General features: G+C 38.1%; 1 protein-coding gene across 1 annotated transcript; it reads left to right on the top strand.

Annotated features, from left to right (window-relative positions):
* The first annotated feature begins 1,186 nt into the window (after window positions 1-1,186).
* Window positions 1,187-23,987, top strand: LOC103514549 (probable nuclear hormone receptor HR3). The gene is made up of 10 exons (XM_008479449.3): window positions 1,187-1,227; window positions 1,561-1,736; window positions 12,440-12,565; window positions 17,650-17,786; window positions 18,657-18,789; window positions 19,278-19,508; window positions 20,055-20,205; window positions 21,360-21,473; window positions 22,950-23,681; window positions 23,786-23,987. Exons 1-8 carry the CDS (start codon window positions 1,187-1,189, stop codon window positions 21,463-21,465), a joined length of 1,101 nt encoding a protein of 366 aa, XP_008477671.1. The 3' UTR covers window positions 21,466-21,473; window positions 22,950-23,681; window positions 23,786-23,987.
* The last annotated feature ends 837 nt before the right edge of the window (window positions 23,988-24,824 follow it).

The raw sequence follows: 24,824 nt of genomic DNA, 5'->3' as shown, positions 1-24,824 counted from the left end.
TTTTTTTTTTTTTTTTCTTTTTTTACTGATAGAGGCTGGTAAACTAGCGACCCTTGGATTTGTTTTTTTTTTTTTTTTCTACTTTTTTTACTGATAGAGTCTGGTAAACTAGCGATCCTTAACAGATGGCTGGTTCGATACCAGCATTGCCAGTAACCTGGCTTTAAAAATGATCACCTCAGCCAAAAATGGCAGCAGTCCAAAATCAACAAGTCTACAAGGTATAATACTTCACATAATAGGTACTACTTGTCAGCTTGGGTACTTTCACTTCAACTTTGACGTCTTCCGTGCCCAAGTCCCTGGTTTTACCCTCTCAGGGTGGTAGGAAATGGACTGGTACTTAGGAGGACCGGGTTCGATGCTTGGCGGTGTTGATAAATTGTTTTCTTTGGCTAGTAAGCACGAGGGTACTACATAGTTCAAACATTGACCAAGAGAAAATTAAGACTATTAAGAGGTTGGTTGCTATTAAGAAAGTAACTGTGGCACATCCATTGAAAATTGCTGCAAAAATGAATTAGGAAAGTCGGTAGACAATAAGAAATTTTCATTGTGTTAAGCATAAATGTTTGTCACAAATGTCGTTCCCCGCACACTACGCTAAATTTTATGACTAGACTTGGACTCGAACCACCAACCTCCAGATCCAGAGTCTACCGTGCTAACCAATGCACCACTGTGGTTGGTTGCTATTAAGAAAGTAACTGTGGCACATCCATTGGAGACCTTGTTTAGACTGCTGGGGTAAAGGAACTTTTCAGTCCTATTCGGGCAGGATAAACAAGGTATATTCTATTCTATTCTATTCTTTGTCTCTCATCAGATGGGCGAGAAGAGACACTATTTTCCTTTTAAAAAGATAGTACACGAAAGTAGGTAAATCGAAAAGGAAATTTTTAAAGATATTAGGTACTCGTATGTACCTACCTACGCGGTTCATAATAAACCAAAGTAATGATTAAGTGGTTAATAACTATGTTGTTAATTAGTTATGTCATGTAGCATGTACTCAAGTCAGTAACCTGCGTAGCCTAGTGAATACCACAATGGCCTAGAATGCAGAAGGCTTGGGTTCGATTTCCGGCAGACAATAATAAAGTGTATTCTTCTGCATAACTGTGAGGAAAAAAAATGTGAAGAACGAATAGAAGAAGGAAAGCTAACGATACATGAAGAATTGAAGATGGCTTACGAAAGCTGTTTTCCCAAGGCTGCTTTTAGGCGGTAACATACAAAGAGACTTTTCAACTTCAATACCACAATGAAAATTCAATTACCTGCCTAAGGTGGTTTAGTGGTCAAGACGCTCGCCTGGTAAAAGAGGGCGTGGGTTCAACCCCAGCCGTGGTATGGAATTTTGTCCTCAACATTGTTTGAGAATTTGACCACATATTAGTAATTTACTTCCGGGATAAAGGGACTCTGTAGTCCTATTCAAGCGCCTGTCTTGTAAGCGCTAGGTCTCGGGTTTGATTCCCACCTGGGCCGGATTTTATCCTAAACGGATAAGGTTCGTTCTCGGAACGGCTGTTAATCTCCCACGGTTCCTCCCCTCAGGTACCCCTATGTAGGAGATGTGACGGGCAGCTACACCACCAGTGGGGGATACTCGTTCACGCCAACCCTACCGTTCGACGTCGGTGCCGACTTTGTGGACAGTACGACCACGTATGAGCCGAGACCTACCAGTGTCCACGACAGTGGCGGAGGTACAGCAGATGTCAACAGCTCGGGTAAGAAAACACAATCAATCAAATGGTGAATTTATTTGTGTTAAAGCAGAGGCCTTTTCACAATTTACGGGGTATCAGCATTACTAAGTGCTTCTGCAATCAATTTCCATACTTCAAAAATCTTTTTACACTCGTAATGCCGCCACTGATCGTTATTCCATTGAAGTGGCTACTCAATGGAGGAGTTGCAACTGGGAAAATATTTTTAATAAAATGTCGATTCCTACGTAAAAAGTTGTGAAAAATCCAAATCCGAGGTCTCCCCCTTCAAGTTTTTAAAGTTGACTCAAATAAAAGTGGACTTCAGTAAAAATCAATGATGATGGTACAGGCAGCAATGACTATATTAATAGTCTAAGTTCTAACCTAAACACAACTTGCGGGTCGAGAGTTCATTTTGGAGCCCACGAAAAAAATCGACATTCCTACGTAACAATCGAAGGTTTGATTTCTCAAGAAATGTACACAGTATAGGTACCTATACATACATATTTTAAAAATTTCGCTAGCGCGTGTCGACTCTAAAAAATCCTTTTCCTGTACCTCTAGGTGTTTGGTTGCACCTATTCTGGTGTGTATGAGGTGCCTACCTATTTTCCTATTCAGATACGTACCTACATAGTATTCGCTAAAATAAAGCACTAGGTACCTACCTAGGTTCACAAGGCTACATAGAATTCCTAGACCCAATCCTTGAACTCAGCCAGGACTCGAACCCAGGTCACACCACACGCGAGGCCAGTATGTCAGCTAAGAAATAAGCAATAAGGATTCAGAGGGTTTATTCCCCTCGGTTTTTTATCGCAAGTTAAGTGAGCGGAGAGTGAGGAGTTACGTAAATATGCGGAAGAGAAACCAGTGACTGTACTGTAGTACCTACGCCCAAGCTTTCTGGTACGTATATTTTAGTATGTGTTCTCCACATGTACATTCTAACTCTTATGTTCCCAATGGATTAGCAATACCTCGCGCGGGCATGTCGGCTTTTGCATAATCTCCGGATATTAACGGATAAAATACTCGCCAGTCCCGTAAACACGCCAAGCTTTCTGGTACGTATATTTTAGTATGTGTTCTCCACATGTACATTCTAACTCTTATGTTCCCAATGGATTAGCAATACCTCGCACGGGCATGTCGGCTTTTGCATAATCTCCGGATATTAACGGATAAAATACTCGCCAGTCCCGTAAACACAAGTCTTGGTCGGGAGTCATGAATTATGACGTCATCGCCTACGGGAGCGTATGCCGTGACGTCAAAGTTCACGATTTACCGGTATTTTTCAGATCGATTTATCTCGGTATCTAGAAGTCGTAGAAGAAAAAGAAAAATTCCGTTGGTCCTCATTTTTTCTGCTCTATGACTTTGAAACATCACCCAAGTAAGCGCAATTGATCTATTGTCCTCACGAGGCTGAGTGTACCCCGAACTCCTAACACTGAGTCGAGAAGCATTTCTAATACCGGCCACTCACACTCAAACGGTCTGATAGACCTCGTTCGGGGGCTTTTTCCGCCACACGTTCCGACTGATTGTCATGTGGGTCTGTGCATGTCAGACGGTCTAAGCTGTCGACATAAGAGACTCATTAAAGGTGGCGCTCCGATCCTAGCTGCCGGGTCGCGCTGCCGAGCTGCCTGGTCGCGCCATAAAGGTGACGTTCCGATCCTAGCGGCCGGGTCGCGCGACTTCCATTACAAACTTCCAGTCGAACAAATTATTACAAAAATAGTATTTTAAATCACATGAAAACCTCACGGGCAGCGCGACCACACTGCTCTCTAAGGGGGCACTAACACCCCATTCTGTGAACAAAAATTCTCCCTCTCGGGGCAAATTGAAAAAGATCTGCCCCAACAGATGTGGGAAATTGATGCTTTAGTGCATTTTCAGAGGCAGTATTTTGTTCATAAATATGGCTCTAAGTTACGAAAAACACATATTGACTCGATCGACGGCTATGTATGGACACGGCTTTAGAGATGTACGAGTAGGTAATAGGTAAATGTTGATTGAAGTACGTATTTCGAGAATTACAGCACCTTACTAATTTGGTCTGTCCACCAATGCCACACACAACATCAATAGGAAAAGCTCCCTCCACATATTAGAGCTCCTGAGAGTTAGGTGGAAGAGAATGCCCCAGGCATTAACCTCGCCTAATGATTTACCTTCCGAACAAGACTCCCATATTACTACGATCTCGTACATTCCCCTATCTCCCAGATTGTCCCAGTTTACTGAGTCATCCTGTCGATAAGGAATCCCCCAAAATTGCACACCTATTTCCCATTTTACAGGGGGGAATAAGTGGAAATGTGAGATCAAAAACCCCAAGAGAGTTTAAAGAGCTACGGGTATGTGCCACAATGTCACATGTACACTTCAATCTTTCCCAGGAATAATAACATAGAAAATAACATAGGCCCTCCTTCCTGGGAACGATTCACTTGTTACAGGCTGATGATTGTTTTTACGCCATTATTTCCAAGTCCCGGCAAAAATCTGAGGAATTGTGAGAAGGTATTTTATTTCTATGCCCGTCGCATATTGGAATTGTAGTCGCGCGACTTTTGGTAGCGCGTAGTCCCATGAAAAACCGAACTTATGAAAATGATAAAGACCTCCTATTAGGCTCTCTATCATTTTCATAGGTTTGGTTCTACAGGGGACTACGCGCTACTAAAAGTCGCGCGTCTACGCTTCCATTGTGAGGCGGGTCTAAATGAGTGTTTCATCGCCTGTTTTTTTTTTTTATCGGAGAAATGAAACAGCTGCTACGTGCGGCTGAAGTGTACCATACGGGTCCCGCACTATGTCCCTTATAAGAAAAACAATGTGTTAGAGTGTAGAATGGAGTTTATTTTGCTTAGTGAAAAGTCCTTTAATCCCGCAGTCTAACGGAGGTCTTGGGGATATTTATGGGTTTAGGGACGTTTGGGGATTCACTTGAATTGAATGGGAGAGACTCCATTGAACAGAGAAAAAGGCAGAATTACATGAAATTCAACAACTTTTGAAATTCAACTTTTGAGATTCAATAATGTTTCCATGAAAAGAGAGAGAGAGACTACTGGAAAACCAATTTTAATCCCGCAGTCTAACGGAGGTCTTGGGGATATTTATGGGTTTAGGGACGTTTGGGGATTCACTTGAATTGAATGGGAGAGACTCTATTGAACAGAGAAAAAGGCAGAATTACATGAGAACTTTTGAAATTCAACCATGTTTCCATGAAAAGAGAGAGAGAGAGACTACTGGAAAACCAAAGTTAATAGGTAGCTATCTTGGGGAAACAGCACAAGCTTTTATTTAGCAGCAAAAAGCGTTTGGAAATAATTTTAGAATATACGTACATATTATTTAGGGAAGGCTGTCAGTGTAAAGGGATGGAAGTACCTACCCAACAAACTGTCCCAAATTTTTTGGACCCGATTGTATGCTACCATATTGCAATGGTAAAAACCAAATGCTGTCGTCGACTCGTCGTGGGTTCAAGGAACCGTTTAGAGTCTTATGATTATGACTTATGAGTAGAATCCACCAAGCCTCTGACTTGGTGGATCTTTCGTACACAAAAAGCCCCCTCTGAGGCTTAGGTGTAGGGGCTAACAGCCCTAAAAGTAGGGTTACGCTTATACGAATCTACGAAGAGTCTTACCATTAAGTTAGTCTTAAGACTAAGTTAGGCTCCTGTCAGTGTAAAGGGATGGAAGTACCTACCCAACAAACTGTCCCAAATTTTTTGGACCCGATTGTATGCTACCATATTGCAATGGTAAATAATAATAATAATAATAGTGCTTATTTATACTGCTCGCATAGGACTGAAAAGTCCCTTTACTCCAGCAGTAGACTATTATTGTGGTCAAATTCTCAAATTATATTGAGGATAAAATTCCATACCTCGGCTGGGATTGAACCCACGCCCTCCTGTTTACCAGGCGAGCGCCTTGACCACTACCCACTACACCACCGAGGTAGGACCACTACACCACCGAGGTAAAAACCAAATGCTGTCGTCGACTCGTCGTCGGTTCAAGGAACCGTTTATAAGAGTCTTATGATTATGACTTATGACTAGAATCCACCAAGTCAGAGCCTTGGTGGATCTTTCGTACACAAAAAGCCCCCTCTGAGGCTTATGTGTAGGGGCAAACAGCCCTAAAAGTCGGGCTACGCTTATACGAATCTACGAAGTAAGAGTCTTACCATTAAGTTAGTCTTACGACTAAGTTAGGCTCGTAGAAGTGAAATAAATCTTACGGTTTGAAATTCATGCAGAACCAAGAACCTGCAAGTTGGTTGTTAGTCTTACTGTTAGCTCCATCTTCATGGTACCGTTGTATTGTATAGACCAGAGGAGTGACTTCAAGTAGAATTCATGATGAATAGAACAGATACCGTTACATCACTAGTTGATACCATCCAGTACACACGAATTCCAGGAAGAGGTAGTAGATTACGTCACCTCTTGCAAGAAAGTAAATAGAAAGTTAGCTCGTCGGTATCATGCGAGATAGTTCGCTAGTTCTAACTCTTCCTACTTCTGCCAATGTACTCTGGGTCTCACATAACTCGTAGTGGCGAAGCCAACAGAGCCTAGAGGCCAGTGCCCCCTAGTGATAATTATAAATAATGTTGACACACTGGTAGACTCGTACTTCGTACAGTTATCTCTCGTATTGTGTTGGAGAGGAAGTTTCATCGTAGGCAAGGGGTAAACTTATCCTCCTATGCTAATTACCCAAATAATGGTTCAGGATTAGGTGACTCACCTGGCAGGTAAACAAAATAAATAAATCACATGGATTTGTCCTGTCGATGTCAGATTATAGACTGTCCTAACCCTAGCGGTGGTAGACTCGTACTTCGTACAGTTATCTCTCGTATTGTGTTGGAGAGGAAGTTTCATCGTAGGCAAGGGGTAAACTTATCCTCCTATTCTAATTACCCAAATAATGGTTCAGGATTAGGTGACTCACCTGGCAGGTAAACAAAATAAATAAATCACATGGATTTGCCCTGTCGATGTCAGATTATAGACTCTCCTAACCCTAGCGATTGGACGTGATTTTCTCCTGTTTGTTGTGAAACTTGGGGAAATTTCGGTCTCTGCCAAGCCTTTGGGAGGGAAATTTAGGCGCTAGAATCAAGAAAGGAAAATGATAATTTTATTCTTTTGAACGGCAGGATTGAAATTTTTTGAGGGTCTAAGGAGTTGCCCAACACAGCAATACGAAATCAACACGAAAATTTCCTAAAAAAAAAATCATTCTGCTAGAAAAAAGGTAGTACATATTTCCCTCGGTGGGAATCGATCTCACGTTCTCTCACGTAGCGAGACGAGAAATCTACCATCTACCACTACATTACTTCCCTGTGAGTTTGTAGTTGTATAATCAAGCGTTCTTATGTGTAAGTCATGAATTTAATGAAGACTTACTTGAAAGATTAAGCGAGATATGAAAGATATTTTTTTGTTACCTCTTTAGGATTTATTAGCTGTTATATCAGTGCTTCGCAACGTATCCTGTTGCAAACGAGTATGACTCTCTAGTTGAATACCTGCATTTTATCTTGGTGCACGATTATATAAAACTATTGATTAAAGAGCCTTTGATCATAATAATATAATCTTATTAATATTGTAAAAAAGAAATTAAAAAAAAACTGAATTTTTAGTAGAATATTTTTAAATCTTCTCAAGTGATTACAAGACCTTTTTTAGAGATCTCGAGAGGAACAGGTCTTTCGAATATTCTGAATGGATCGTTCTTCATTAAAATTGGAAAGTAAAGAAAATGTTTTCTGTTAGATCGAAATGTTTGTTAATGTTTTGACATTTTGCGGAAATGAGGAGTTTGGGAAAAAGTGCAGGGAAAGAGAGAAAAGTGCAAGGAGGGGGATAGGGAAGGTGGGTGGGTGAGGAGGAGGAGGAGAAGAAAGAGTGTGAGGGAGAAAGGGCGAGACTTTGAGACAGGGTGCGGCAAAAGTCACTCAAAAATAACTAAAGTGAACATTCCCAACAAAAGGGTGTGAAAAATTGCCATGATCCTGGACCACAAGTCCAAAAATTCACTTTGTAATTTACTTTTTCCTCATGAGGAATAAAGGATAATTTTCTCATAGAAAACAGACTGAAAATCAGTCCGCGAATATGAATTAAGCCCTACTGGAGCTCGACTACATAATTCACAAAATTTTGATCTACCAAGTTCACCAGGTAAGTTGGTAACCTAAAGATCGTAGGTTCGACTTGCAATGTAAAAAATAGAGACAGGAATGACACGATATAAAACACAAAAGATACATAGGTCTAATATCTTTTTTTATACCCCTGGATTAGATTAGAGTTCAAGTCCATCCCATCCAGAAGTTTAACAGAAGACCAACAAAGTCTTACAGGTATATCTTGACATTTTCTTACATGACATTTGACATATCATTCTATAGAAACATATTTTGCAGATCATTCTTTAGAATTATATTTTGGATTTGATCACATAGATATAATAAAGGCTAGATTAACTTATCTTTTGGGGCAGTTTGTCCCTGAACTTCAGAGTAAGATTTTTGTGTATGATTGACTAGATTAGTAGGCGGTAGTTTTAAATGCCTCCCGAAACAATAGCCATTTTGCCCATTTCGGGAAACAAAGGCTTGTCCATTATTTGCCGAGAAACGTTACCCAAATGTCCGGGAAACAACAGAAACAAAAACTTTCATGACCACATTCATCGTTGCAAGTTGTTAAAAATGCCCAGCTCACTAAGGAAATTCGGACAGCACTAAGCAGAAAAGAACCATCCATAAGACAATTCCCCTTATGGATGGTTCTTTTCTCTTGGACACTAAAACTTATCTCCCAGATTGCTTACCAATCTTGCCGAGAAACGTTACCCAAATGTCCGGGAAACAACAGAAACAAAAACTTTCATGACCACATTCATCGTTGCAAGTTGTTAAAAATGTCCAGCTCACTAAGGGAATTCGGACAGCGCTAAGCAGAAAAGAACCATCCATAAGGCAATTCCCCTTATGGATGGTTCTTTTCTCGTGGACACTAAAACTTATCTCCCAGATTACTTACCAATTAACCACTACTTTGCATGTCATAAGAACATCACGGATACTTAAGGAAATCTCTATCACCCAACCTCTATCTATCGGAAGGGTGATGAAAACGGTAGAGATAGCTCAAGGCCAATATTTTCATCCTTTACATGTAATTGACTGTCTTTTGTATCCCTAAAGTCCAAGAAATTGTAAGTAAAGTCCAAGGAATTGTAAATTTGTTAAACACATCTGAAAGCTTGTCGCAAAAATGTCCTTCGTCGAATAACATACACAAACGGTAGAGATAGCTCAAGGCCAATATTTTCATCCTTTACATGTAATTGACTGTCTTTTGTATCCCTAAAGTCCAAGAAATTGTAACTAAAGTCCAAGGAATTGTAAATTTGTTATAAACACATCTAAAAGCTTGTCACAAAAATGTCTTTCGTCGAATAACATACAGTACACCAATCTTTTTGACTTAACTCGGGGTTCGAATCACCAGCCTTCAGGTCTAAAGTCCACCGAGCTAACGACTGAGGCTAGCAATTTTATTGCACTACTTTTCTTGTGGAAATAATTATGTACCTAATGGTTTTCAACCTGGATCTAAGTCTAAGGGGGCACTAACACCCCATTCTGTGAACAAAAATTCTCCCTCTCGGGGCAAATTGAAAAAGATCTGCCCCAACAGATGTGGGAAAATTGATGCTTTAGTGCATTTTCAGAGGCAGTATTTTGTTCATAAATACCTATGGCTCTAAGTTACGAAAAACACATATTGACTCGATCGACGGCTATGTTTGGACACGGCTTTAGAGATGTACGAGTAGGTAATAGGTAAATGTTGATTGAAGTAGGTATTTCGAGAATTACAGCACCTTACTAATTTGATCTGTCCACATTGGTGGACATACATTTGGCATTGGCCAAACACAATCAACCCCACACCTCCTCCGGCTCGATTAAAGGTAAGATCAGCAAATCAGCACATTTAACTTAATAGTGGCACAGCTGGTACAGTGGTATACTCTGGTACAAACAGAGATTTTTCCATTAAAAAGGAAAAAAAAATAAACAAATCATTCCATTTCAATACTTTCCCATTTTAGTGGTCAACACAAAAGAAAACCGAAGAAGTTTCATCTAATCTTAGCGACTTTTCAGTCTTGTAAAAACGAGAGAGAGAGAGAGAGAGAGAGAGAGAGAGAGAGACGAGTTAGTGAATGTGCCAAATGTACCAATACAGGAGTTAGAAATGGAGTCAAAGAAAAAGAGAGAAAGACTTATTAGTGGATGTATGTACCAAAAATAATAATTTTTCCAAAACTAGATAAAAGGATAGATAGGAAGCATACAACCTAAAGGTTAAGTTATCTTGTACCAGGTAAATATTTTTAATCTAAAAGACTCTTCATAATAAACTTACTTCAGATAAAGAAAAAACTTAATGAACCTATGCTTCGAAGAAGAAAAAAGACTTAAAAATATTATTATTATTATTTTAAGTAGGAATTGATTTTCTTGGCTGTAAAACTCAAACCATAACCTTTAGAATGTAACCTATTGTAACCTAAAGGTTATGACCGTTTTATGGCTCTTTTAATCCATCCAAGTTTGGCTGTACAGACACTCACTTTAGTCTGCTAAAAGGCTAACTGGTAATAAGGGCTTTCCTGAAGTACCTAAAATGAAAAGGGCTCTACCGTATAAAAAAAAAAGCTGGCAAGACGATATTACTTTGGTTATATTATTTTGGTTTGAGGCCTTTCTGTCTTCCTTCTCATTGTTTGGTTTATGATGCGTTTATGCTGTTCGATTAGCATACTGGTTAACTTTTTTATTCCCAGAATGTCCTCAAGCTTCTTTTTCAAACCGTCTTGTTCAGCAGGCTGTAATTTATTTCCAGTCTAATCTTTAAAATCTAACCCCTAAGAGATCCCCTAAATCTCCTAGAATTTCCAAAAAGTACAAAATTGCGTAGATGAAAGGAATTTTTGGTGATCAGCGTATTTGGTATGAAGCATAGTAATATTTCCTTTTATATTTGTATGAAAGAATTCTGTAATTCTGAGGAAGGTAGGAATTCATAGTTGATGAATCACAAATTCGTATTTGGTTTTTAAATCGGCCTTCAAGATATTTGGCTTGGTCCTGTTGATTCTATTGGTCAAATCTTCTCCTCTTCCCTTCAACTTCTGAAGTTATTCTTCGGGGGTTTGGAAATGCATGGTAAAATCTCTCCTAAACTTTTGCATTTTGTGTTTTGTGAGCCGATCACTCGCACGTTGAAGTCGGAGAACATAATATAGTTGTAGTTACACAGTTGTTTGTTTGCTGTATCAAGTCAGGCACTCAGGCAGTTTCGTTCTCTCGTGTTCTAGCGTAAGTCAATGACCTAACGTTCGCGTCTGCGCAGAAGTGATGCTATTACTGACCTACTTTCCGAAGGCAAATACTTCGCTTAGCATCATCTCTTTTTCGTATCTTGCTTTGATATCAATATTTATCATATTTTTTTCTTTATTTTATTTTATTATTTATTTTAATATTCTGGTAGCTCCTCTGTTGTCTGGAAACATGCATAATATTCCGGAATAAATAATATACATTTATAGGCGTTTCACCCCCGTAATGGTAAATACTGAGGCGGACCAACTTGAGCGATCGTTCGGTGAATACTGAACTGCAAGTGGCTGAATGCTGAGACTGTAGATACCTATAATAGGAATGATATGCCATAAGTCGGAAATGTGAAGAGACTGCCTGTTTCATAACACAGGCAGTTCTGTTAAGATGTGAATGTGAAAAATCTCCAAGTGTGAGTGGAGAATATTGTTTTACTTTCTATTACCCCCTTCGCGTGATGAATGAGATTTTTATAGCGCTTATTTTTTCGCTCTCGCGGTAAGAGCAGGCACATCGCCTCGTCGATAATGTGGTCAAACCACTCGACTGGTAAACGCAATATCGCGGGTTCGATCCCAGCTGAGCTACGGAATTTTACCTTCATTTGTTCAAGTTGAAAATTAGTTATACCTCTTTTAACGAAATCTGAGACATTAACGTTGCGTCTCCTTGTGACTACCTTTCTTTGAAGAGTCTATTGTTCGATCGGGATTGAACCCTCACCCGCCTGTTTACAAAACTAACTTACTGACCGCTAGCCTGGTGTTTCCATGGCAACCTAGCTGTCAGAGCTATTAATATTCATACAGGAGTTTTAATAAAAAAATATCTTCAATAAATTCAAATGAAAAGTAGATGGGCACTGCTCTCTTACAAATTCTTTATGTGAGTTTTCTTTTCTGGTGATGCTGCCACTGATCGCTACTGATTTGAAGAAGCTACTCGATTGTCCTCATGAGGTTGCCTGCCTCCTTTTTTTCTATTTATCTTTATATTCCTTTAGTTCTTTTTCTACCTATATTTTATATTTGGACAGCATTAAGCATAAAAGAACCCATAAGGGGAATTATGGATGGTTCTTTCTTGTTTAATAGAATATACCTTGTTTATCCTGCTGGGATAGGACTGAAAAGTCCCTTTGCCCCGCCGTCCAACTAGGGTCTTATATATTTTGTCATATTATTTTGTCTTCCATTCCTTTTTGTGACCAATTTATATTTGCTGTTTTCCAGGAGCATCATCGAGGAATAGGCTAATTACCATCAAAGTAGAAAACGAGTCGGTTCCCGAGCCTTCACAATCTACCATAGTGTCCACGTTTGTTGACAGTACTACCTCGAGACAAACAGAAGATTATAGTAAGTAGAATAGAATAGAATTAGAATAGAATAGTTGTCTGGTAGCATAGTCGAAAGTTTGGTGTTCCGACTTGTTATCAATCTGACCTATATTCTACAAATAAACAAAAAAATCAAACGAATCCGTTGATCCCTTGCCTAAGTACATACTGTAGGAACCCAATATTATCTGACGTTTCCGTTCGCAATGTGATAGTCTTTGTTTGTGTTATGCCGAAGCATGTCACAACTTTTGAGCGTTGTGGATGTCATAGGTAGATTCGTAGAAGCTTAACCCATCCTTTAGGGCTGTCTAGCCTCTACACCTAAGCCTCAGATTGGGATTTTTGTGTATGAGATGTCATAGGTTCTCGTAGTCAAGTTCTGTAATGCTAAAAAATATCGTGTAAAAAAATGTCCATTAGCTTGCCTTGTGAGCCCTAGAGTGTAGGTTCGAATACCGCCCGCGGCAAGCTTTATCCTATCCTGTAATCCCTTCTTTGATTTCGGGACAAAATCTATATAGGGTAACGATCCATGATTCTTTGAGGTGGGGGGGGGCAAGAGTCGAAGGATGGGGTCCAGGCCCCCCTTCTAAATAAGGCCCTGCCAATAAGGACCGCTGTACAGTGAGATGTGCCCGGCAAAGGTCAATTGGTATAAATGTGTTGATTAAATCATCAATCCTTCTCGACAGGTCAAACCCAAAATAGATAGGTACCTAGGTTATATTAGAAAGATCTTCTTTGGTGGGGTAAAGAGAACAAAATTAAAATAAATACCCAATTAGAAAATGTTGTAAACTGATAATATGCATAATTGTATAAAAAAATTCACATACGGAACCTATCATTATGGGAACTTATCAATAGATTTTGTCAACGTGCAATAAGGAAATGCAAAATCTGAATAAGGAAAGGGTTGTGTTCTCTGGGTAAGATAAGACTTTTCAGTCCTATTCGGGCAGGATAAACAAGGTATATTCTATTCTTCTTCGTATTTCTTTGTCGGGTAGGCATTTCTTCGGGTATCCTCCGAAGAATACTTAGGTACAGTTTATTCGCGTATTTCAAAAGCTACGTATCCACTAAAGAGGATGATGTTATCAAAACCAATCGACAAAAGTAAATCAGTTTGAACTTTGGACAAACGTTTTTATTTTGTCAGTGTTGTGGCATAGTAAATTAAATTTTAAAATGGAGGAGAAAGTTAATACCTAAGTACAGAAATTTAATACCTACCTAGGTACCAGAAAATCGAAACGAAAAATCCATTCCGTAAAGTTACGCACATTGCATAACTAAAACGTTTAAAGGCGTTCATACAATCACCTCCCGTTGTACAAAGGATAAAGTTGTGATTCTACCTTCTGGAATGAATTTTACAAACGGAAATTAATGTCAATCATCTGCCTGTGCCATCAGGTAAAGCCTTTTTGTTTGATTTGGCTTGGTCGGAATAAAATCATCGCTTTCGATATACTTTCCGGGACCTCCAGTGTGCAAGCCTAGTGATACCCACTCGGCCATCTCTCTCTCTCCCTCTCTATCCTTCTCATCGTCCTTCATTTTTCTCCGTCTGTCTGTAAAGTTCTGTTTTGTTCGGAGGAAAAAAAAGTACAAAGAAAGTTGAGAAATGCAATACGTAGGTGCACGAGTACTTTGCTGCTTGACGAATACAAAATAGAAGCTCAACGTTAGAACATGGAAGAAGGAAGTTTGTTGTCTTTACTGGTTATGACTCATATGATCATCGTAAACACGAGTCTTGGTCCAAATAGCCGAAATATCCCAGGGAATTTCTGTGATTCTTTCCATTCTTTGTTATTATGTTCGAAACACATTTAATTTCTAACGACAAGAGTTAGTTGTTGTCATTTTAGGTCATTAACACTTGGGTACATACGGACGCCCTTCTTAGTTCATTGACCTCAGTTGTGTTCATAATATACCTAGTGACGAACCGTACACTCAATCTTACACGAACTTACCCGATGCACGTTCGGGTTTTTATTTTCTTCGCGTTTTATTTGAATGAAATAAAAAGAGTAAAATCTCCAAGTGTGAGTGGAGAATATTGTTTTACTTTCTATTACCCCCTTCGCGTGATGAATGAGATTTTTATAGCGCTTATTTTTCCGCTCTCGCGGTAAGAGCAGGCACATCGCCTCGTCGATAATGTGGTCAAACCACTCAGATGTGAATGTGATATGTTCCGAATCCTGTGTTTCACCATCCGATTAACTGCAGTGTTTTGATCAACATAATGTGCTGCATTTGTTAATGGATATGCTATGAGATGAGCATGCTATGACACGGGCGTAAAGTCGCACCTACGAGTATTTGTGAAGGTGTTCCATTAGGTACAAGTTTTTTTATTTATTTTAGATAGGTAGTTCAAAGTAAGTATTTTTTGATGATCTCGGTCCAAGCCTATCGAAAAGACAATAAAATTTTAGTGGATGTGCCATAAAACCCAATATCTTAGTACAGATTTCCTTGGAAGCAGGAAATAGAGAAATATTATTATTAGTGGATGTCACAAGAGCACCAAATTTTCTAATACACCTTGAGAAGGAAGAAATGGAGACTTCAATATTTTAGTGGATGTGCCAAAATCTCCAGAACAATATGGGCTCAAATCCAGACGGGGAAACCAATCTACAACACAGAATCGGTTTAAAACAAGTGCATCACCTTTAGAAACACCTCCAAAGAATTTTCTTTGATTTTTGAAGCGGATTTTCCCCATGTTCGCTTGGTTTTTTCCCCATGTACCTACTTTCCTTATTTTTTCTGTTCAGACAGCTTTTATGGTGCTAAAAAATAGACTGTATTTCACTGCCATTGATATGTTTTTTTTCCGTGCAAAATAAATCCTTATTGATACAGTATTTCCGGCTCTTCTTCCAGTCCTCTTCTCCCTCAATATTCATATTTTCCACCCCTTTCCAATCACGTAGTTCTTTACACAGCTGTATATTTATTTTTCAACTATTTTGGATTTGTATTTTTACTTTCTTTATCCTGTAATAAGGAAACGATTGGTGGCATTTCGACCGCTTTTTGGCGGTTTTCAGCTGTAATGACTAAACGGTTAGAGATATTAAAAAAAAAAAAAATAATGGGACAAGACCCCCCAAAACCATATCTAGAACACCCACATAAGCATAATTCAGTAGGATAAGGAAAGTCGTGTGATGTTCACACCAGATTTTTCTATTCATTTTGTTTCATGTGAGGTGATATATTGCAGAAATTCTGGTAATACTTTAGAAGTAGAAATCGTAAGCTCCTTTAGAATATCATCGAATGCTAAAGTCTTCCAACAAACAGAGGAAATTGGGAAAATAACTCCCCAATACAGGGAGGATAATGTTTCAACCTTTTTATGTTACGAAATAAACACAACTGAAAAAATTGAACCTAAAAAGCTTAAATTATTAATAAAAGTGATGTGGGTCACGTCATGCTAAGCAACACTCGGCTAGAACCTATCTGGACAGGTGACTGTCTGGAGAAGAAGATTGTGAATTTGTGATGCCACCTGTGAAAAAAAAAAGATAATTTCCATCTTCAAGTTTTTCATTTATTTATTTTTTATCTCTCTCGTTTACTGACAAAACACTCTACTGAATCTTCTCTTCTTAAACTTTACTGAAGCCTTGAAAGTAGTTGAAGATTTTCCGAAAGACTTTGAAACCTATCTTATTGACTTCGGAATGACATTTTGAGTAACCTGAATTTTTATTACTAAGTACCTAAGGTAAATCGTCAGCCAAGATCGACGTTGCTTACCTATGATGCCCTCTTTGTGGAATCGGGGTATTCTACTCCACTTAATAGAGGGATTATAGAGAAAGAATTTGGTACCTAGATGATTATTGTAGGTAGGTAGGAGAAAGATAATTTGGTGAAGATAAATCCATGTAAAGGTACATTTGGTCAACATAAAGCCAAGAGTAAAGATACATTTGACCATCATAAAGCCAAGAGTAAAGTGTCCGTAGTTTTAAAGAGCCCAAAAGAAAAAAAAAGATATATAAATATTTGCAATCATATAAAGTCACGAGTAAAGATACATTTGGCCAACATAAAGCCATTAAAGCCACGAGTAAAGATACATTTGGTCAACATAAAGCCATTAAAGCCACGAGTAAAGATATTTTTTTTTCGACATAAAGCCATCAGTAAAACGCTTCCATTTCACCCCACCCCCTCCCATCTTACTTGTAACAAAGTATATTTTACTGTCAGCAAATACTCTACTCTCCCCACCTATCCTTGTTTCTATCTTCCCCCTCCCTTCCTCTATCCTTCCCGTTCCTATCCTTCTCCTCTTCCTCCCTCCCTTCTCTCTCTCTCCCTCTCTATCCTTCTCATCGTCCTTCATTTTTCTCCGTCTGTCTGTAAAGTTCTGTTTTGTTCGGAGGAAAAAAAAAGTACAAAGAAAGTTGAGAAATGCAATACGTAGGTGCACGAGTACTTTGCTGCTTGACGAATACAAAATAGAAGCTTAACGTTAGAACATGGAAGAAGGAAGGTTTTTGTCTTTACTGGTTATGACTCATATGATCATATATGATCTTTTTTTTTAAATTTAAGCAAGGTTTTAATTTATAAAAAGTACACCTATTTTGTACCAAATACATGAGACTTTGTTTAGACTGCGGGAGTAAAGGGACTTTTCAGTCTCATTCTGGCAGTATAAACAGGGTATATTCTATTCTATTCTATTCCATATGAGGAAATATGAGAGGAAAAATAATGGTTTGAAAACGAAATAGAGAACATGAGAGAAGAGAAGAACGGAAGAGAAAAATAAAGAAAGCAGAACAGAAGGAAAGAGAGAGTAAAAGAGACGAGAAAAGGAGAGAAGCAAAAAGAACAGAAGAGAATGTTGTAGGTAAAAATGAGAATGAAAAATCCCTTTATCACGCAGTTTAAGTAGCTATCTATGATGCTAGATTTTGGTCTAGCATTTTTTGGGGGTGCGATTCCTGTTGTAAAAAGACTATGGTGCACCACCATATTTGGTACATTTAATTATTATTATTATCCTGTATTTATTTTCTAAATAACTTATTCCTTATGATTTTTTTCCAGATCCAACGCAGATCTCAGAATTTCTTGGTAAAGGAATTGCCGAGGCTCATGCAAAGTCCTGTTTGTATACTTTAGATTATGTACACCAATTGTTTAAAAAGGCTGATCAAACGAAATTGACGTACTTTAAAAGAATGGTAAGTTGAATACCTCCTTGAAAATAAAAATAATTAAAAATTATCGAAATGATTAAAACAAATCACCCAGGCCTCTAATCGAATATGAATTTTTATCCTATCCGAAAATTTTGAAATAGTGATACGTGTGCCTATTTCGTATTAGTGGATGTGTCAATTTTACAAGGTTTGAATAGAGAGAAACAATAAAAAGAATGGTAAGTTGAATACCTCCTTGAAAATAAAAATAATTAAAAATTATCGAAATGATTAAAACAAATCACCCAGGCCTCTAATACGTGTGCCTATTTCGTATTAGTGGATGTGTCAATTTTACAAGGTTTGAATAGAGAGAAACAATTAATAAAATTTACTGACGAACTGCCCAAAATTTGGGTTGCCAAAAAGACACAGCAACTTTTCAGCCAGAATTATTGTGACAGTTAACTTCCATTAATTCTTTCGAAATCTAAGATAGGTAATCATCATCTGTACCTATCTTTTAATTTTATTGGTGGATGTGTTGATTTTCCAAACAAAACAAACAAACAAATATCAAAATCATAATTATTGAGAGTTTCATCACTACTAAAATAAAATTTCAAATAGAATTTCTAGGTTTGCTAATTGGTTAACCCCTTTTAATTTTATTTTCCTTTCAGTCGCATGAGGAGCTGTGGTTGGAATGTGCACAGAAATTGACTGCAGTTAATCTGTACCTATCTTTTAATTTTATTGGTGGATGTGTTGATTTTCCAAACAAAACAAACAAACAAATATCAAAATCATAATTATTGAGTATTATTGAGAGTTTCATGGCTACTAAAATTTCAAATAGAAGTTCTAGGTTTGCTAATTGGTTAACCCCTTTTAATTTTATTTTCATTTCAGTCGCATGAGGAGCTGTGGTTGGAATGTGCACAGAAATTGACTGCAGTTATTCAACAAATTATAGAATTTGCAAAATTAGTTCCAGGTTTTCTAAAATTGTCGCAGGATGATCAAATTGTTCTGCTCAAAACAGGTAAGTCTGATGACGTTTAACTCTTGAAACAGGACTCGGGACGGTGCATAATTTGTAACCCAGCATGATTCGATCTGTGTTGAGCTGTTGAGACTATCACCCATATTTATGAACAAAATGCTGGCTCTTAAGTTCGTGCTAAGCATAGTCTCAAGGCATTGGTCAATTTTGACTTGAGACTGATCTAAGAACGATCATTCTTGTTCATAAATACGAGTGTATGGTAGGTATAGGAAGACTCGAGACTTTTCTTGGTAATATATCTTAAATGTTAAACCGACCACAATAATTATCTACCTAGTGTAGTGATTAACGCGGTTTAATTCAGACAATACCTAATCTTAATAGTAAGGTTGACGAGGCATACTTCGAAATACGGTGGTTCAGGTGGTTGGTGGTATGAGACTTGGAATCTGTCGGTAGGTAGAATTTAGAAAGAGCTGAAGAAATCCTAAAAATAATTTTGATTTTGGTCTTTTCTGTTGCAGGAAGTTTTGAATTAGCACTATTGCGGATATCAAGATATTACGATTTGTCTCAGAACAGCATCCTGTACGAGGACGTCCTGGTTTCGCAAGACATATTCTATGGACAAAACAGGACTTCCCCGGAGATGAAGCTTATATTTCTGATATTCGACATTGTACGTGCAGTAGCAGAACTCAAACTTACAGAGACTGAACTAGCCTTATTTTCTGCGATGGTCTTACTGTCCCCAGGTACGTACCGTTCTTTCCTTTGTCGATGAGTGTAGGAATTTACCACAAACTGAAGGGGATGTGTCAACAGGGAGGAGGGGTGCTCCTATTTCAATTAGACATTAAACACCTCTGTCGATGAGTGTAGGAATTTACCACAAACTGAAGGGGATGTGTCAACAGGGAGGAGGGGTGCTCCTATTTCAATTAGACATTAAACAACAAAAGCTTACCTGTACAGCACGACCTAAAGCTATGCATTCATCTCCTTAACACAATATCCTTCTCCTCCTTCTTCTGCTTCGTCTTCTTCTTCTTCTCAATAGTAGTAGCCTACTGCTGGAGTAAAGGGACTTTTCAGTCCTATGCGAGCAGTATAAATAAGCACTATTATTATTATTATTAAACAACAAAAGCTTACCTGTACAGTTACGGGCACGACCTAAAGCTGTACATTCATCTCCTTAACACAATATCCTTCTCCTCCTCCTTCTGCTTCGCCTTCTTCTTCTCCTCCTCCTCCTTTTTCATTTCTTCTTTTTAACCCTTTTGGATTGCTGTTGACAGATCGCAGTGGTATTAAAGACGTGCTGGAGATAAGTAGACTGCACAGAGCCGTGAAAAAGTTGCTGGAGGCGGAACTGGAGAAGAATCATGTCCCCATCCGGGGGGATATGACGCTGTTTGCAACCCTCAACGCTAAAATCTTGACGCTGAGGTAAGGAAGAAAATAGAATAGATCATACCTTGTTTCCCCTAGATGGTCCCGAGAAAATATTGCCCAGCATAGGACAGAATGTCCTCTTTGCTCTCGGGCCTACACAGTCTAAAGGTGTGTCCACACATAGTCGACCAACTATCGATTGACGTCGACTGAACCGTCCACACTGCCTCGATAACATAGATTCAGCTCGTTGTCAATCGATATCGATGGACTAAGTGTGAACACACCTCAAGGGTTATATTTATAATGAACAAAACTACATATGACGCTGTTTGCAACCCTCAACGCTAAAATCTTGACGCTGAGGTAAGGAAGAAAATAGAATAGATCATACCTTGTTTCCCCTAGAATCCCTAGATGGTCCCGAGAAAATATTGCCCAGCATAGGACAGAATGTCCTCTTTGCTCTCGGGCCTACACAGTCTAAAGGTGTGTCCACACATAGTCGACCAACTATCGATTGACGTCGATCGATGTCGACTGAACCGTCCACACTGCCTCGATAACATAGATTCAGCTCGTTGTCAATCGATATCGATGGACTATGTGTGAACACACCTCAAGGGTTATATTTTTATAATGAACAAAACTACACTGAAACCTGAAACATCGATCACTGAAGTTAAGCAACGTTGAGCGTGGATAGTACTTGGATGGGTGACCGCTTGGGAACACCACGTAACGTTGACATTCTTTTTGGAAACTTGATTATAACATACATCTGACTAGTTAAATTTCTGTCAGTCTGACTTGAGAGTGAGAATTTTCGTTCTTAAAATGAGGTGTAAGGAAGAATACATCTGACTAGTTAAATTTCTGTCAGTCTGACTTGAGAGTGAGAATTTTCGTTCTTAAAATGAGGTGTAAGGAAGAAAAAAAAAAGCCCTAAAAAAGCTAGGAAGGTAGCGCACTTGTCTTGTAAGCGCTAGGTTGTGGGATGATTTCCCGCCCGGGACAAACTCTATCCTAATTAAAAAAAAAATAGAAAGTAAAAAAAAGGTTCGTTCTCGGAACGGCTGGCTTTCTCCTATCCTGTCCTCCTTCCCTCTTCGATTTCGGGACGATGAGATTCTTAAGGCAATCTCTGCCATCCGAAAAGGTATCATTCTTCTAAGGAATACTAAAATTTGTTCTTTCGGTCTTTCCAGGCAACTAAGCACATTACACATGGAGGCGTTGACAAATTTCAAGAGATCCGCCCCTCACGTTGACTTTCCTGCCCTACACAAGGAGCTGTTCTCAGTAGATAGCTGAACCCCCATGTAAGTCCATTATGTATAGTCAACTTCGGTGTCTGTGCAGATCTTATGCATATGTGGGGAAAGCCTGACTCTCCTGCTTGTAATTGTGGAGTCGAACGTCAAACAATACATCACATTGTTGAGAAGTGTCCCCTCAGATGTGGGATCTGTGTCAAAAATGACTTGTATACGGGCAGTGACAGTGCTATCACATACATAGAGAATCTCGATATCCGACTCTGATTTACTGTTCTTTTGTTTTTCATTATTCACACCCAACTTTCTTATATGATGTCAAAATATACGTTCATACAATTAATAATAATGTATAGCCAATTCCACATAACCAGTGGAGACCATGGACCCTTGACTCGAAGGTTTGGCTGGACCATTTGGGCAAGAAATTGTTCTATATCACGAGAGAATCCCGTTCCAAGCATTTTCTTGCTCAAAAGATTGGTCTGGCCATCCAGAGAGGCAACGCTGCATGCATCCTAGGGTCTCTACCGGAGGGGAGAAATTTTAATGAATTTTTTTTATAATTAAATAAATAAACAATTAAAAGTCTTTATCTTTATCATTGTTCTATTATTACCTAAGTACTTTATACATTTACTGTTTTAATTAATTTTTATTTTTAATATTTAATCCTGTAAACTGGGGTATAGTGTCAAAAATGACTTGTATACGGGCAGTGACAGTGCTATCACATACATAGAGAATCTCGATATCCGACTCTGATTTACTGTTCTTTTCAATACTGTTTTTCATTATTCACACCCAACTTTCTTATATGATGTCAAAATATACGTTCATACGATTAATAATAAAAGAACCCATAAGGGGAATTATGGATGGTTCTTTCTTGTTTAATAGAATATACCTTGTTTATCCTGCTGGGATAGGACTGAAAAGTCCCTTTGCCCCGCCGTCCAACTAGGGTCTTATATATTTTGTCATATTATTTTGTCTTCCATTCCTTTTTGTGACCAATTTATATTTGCTGTTTTCCAGGAGCATCATCGAGGAATAGGCTAATTACCATCAAAGTAGAAAACGAGTCGGTTCCCGAGCCTTCACAATCTACCATAGTGTCCACGTTTGTTGACAGTACTACCTCGAGACAAACAGAAGATTATAGTAAGTAGAATAGAATAGAATAGAATTAGAATAGAATAGAATTAGAATAGAATAGAATAAAATAGAGCAGAATAGAGTAGGGTGTACCTTGTTTATTCTGCTGGGATAGGACTGAAAAGTCCCTTTACTCCGGCAGGCGATTTCACATTTCACAGTTATATTTTTTTACAGTTTAAGGGTAATATATTTTTACAGTTTAAGGGTAAGGGTATAAAGTACTTACTATTTCTCATGTCCTTATGCAGTACTGCTATTCTCAATGCTGCTTGACAATATCCCAAAAGCTTTTATTGATTTATTAGTTTAAATGTCTACTTATTTTTTAATTGAATGTTCGTGTTGTTTTTCTGATTTCAGAAAGCGAAGAAAAGTTGGGGCAGCGTGAGATTTTGTTGTTGAAGTACCCGCGGCTATTGTAAAATTTACGGGAAGAACAATTTCATTTTATTTTTACTTAAAACCCCCTAAATAATAAATTAATGTGTTAAATATTTAGGAACAAATTTTTTCGTTAAAAAAATTAAATTAAGTTTTTATTTTTTAATTGATAATTTTTATAGATTTTTTTTTTTTATTAAGATGATACTAGCTAGATAGACTTTATTAAAGGATGTTTAATTTTTTCCCCTTTCAATTTTTATTTTTTAATTTAAAATTCAGTAGCCTTTGACAAATTAGACAATTAGTACAAAGAAAGTACAAACCTAACCTAAAATCTTTAATCTTAATTTATCAAAATTCTCAATGGGTATTTGACCAATCTGCTATTTTATGGATTACCATGTCAAAGTATTCTTCATTTGAAATCTACTCAAAATTTACTGAACCAGGCGAAATTCCAACCCACAACTTCTTTCCTAATTGTCATGGAGGGTAAAGGCCTAAAGTTGAACCGATTAATCTTTCGCTACAAAATATATGGAAATGGATATTTTGCGGAATGAAATTCTACACTGGAAACTTTTATTTACCTGAAAACTATTTTTATGGATTTCGAAACGAATCCTAGAAAGTGTACGGAAATATGAACTTCCCAGTTATGCGACAATGAACTTCCCAGTTGTAAACAAAGAGAATCAACTAAGCGAGGTGAACGCCTAAAGCACTTTCTGCAAAAACTTTTGAAATATGAACTTCCCAGTTATGCGACAATGAACTTCCCAGTTGTAAACAAAGAGAATCAACTAAGCGAGGTGAACGCCTAAAGCACTATCTACCACCCCGCTTCAAAAACTTCAAAGTGGTCAAATTCTCAAATAAATGAGAATAAAACCTCGGCCGGAATCGAACCCAGCTGTTTACGAACCAAACATACTGACTCTTAAGCCACCGAGGTAGGAATAGAATGTGGCTCTTATTGAAACTTTATGTACGAGTTCCCAAATAAGTTTTCATTAAAAGGGCTAAAAGGCACGAGGTCCATAATAAGACAACTAATTTTACGTAGGTTATACCTATAAAAAAAAGGGCAAAGAAAGATGGTTTCTCTGGCCAAAAAAGTGTCCGCAAAAGACGTTAACATTAGATGAAAAGGACATCTTATCCCAAACCACATAACTAAAGACGGCTAGGTGTTATTTTAAATCGGTTTCGACACAGGATAAATCTTCTAACCTAACCTAAAGCTGGTTAAGACATAAAAAAAAGGGCAAAGAAAGATGGTTTCTCTGGCCAAAAAAGTGTCCGCAAAAGACGTTAACATTAGATGAAAAGGACATCTTATCCTACCTATAGGAATCTATACTACCTATAGGAAGGAAATCAGCTGAAATATTTTCATAAAATAAGTAGGTTTCAAATCAATCCATTGTTTTCAAAAGTAGGTATCCTGACATAACTACGACTGTTAACGATTTATTGCTACAGATTTACTTATCCGGGTCTAAAATTGGTACAGATTTTAATCGGTCAACATTGGCCTACCGAGGCCTACCGAGACCTACCGAGCTACCGACGAGTTTTTAACCTTTTGACGAATTTTGATACAGATGATTTTTTTACGGTTAATATAGTAAAGGAGCCAGAAAAGGCCTTAAAGATTCACTAAGATTGTATAAGTGTATAATGGTGTATATAAACACAGGTGTTGACTGCACTACTATGGTATATTAAAACATTAATATAAAATTGAATAATTTTCTCATTATTACTGAGTCCGGGGGATTAACTCACGGAACCACCTTTTTACTTTCTATTACCCTTTGTAGGAATGTTCGGCTTCTATATTATAAC

The sequence above is a fragment of the Diaphorina citri genome, unplaced genomic scaffold, assembly GCF_000475195.1.
Source record: "Diaphorina citri unplaced genomic scaffold, Diaci psyllid genome assembly version 1.1 scaffold44, whole genome shotgun sequence".
In the NCBI taxonomy this organism is placed as follows: Eukaryota; Metazoa; Arthropoda; class Insecta; order Hemiptera; family Psyllidae; genus Diaphorina; species Diaphorina citri.
The sequence above is the reverse complement of the archived record's forward strand: the minus strand, read 5'-3'. Positions and strand labels throughout refer to the sequence as shown.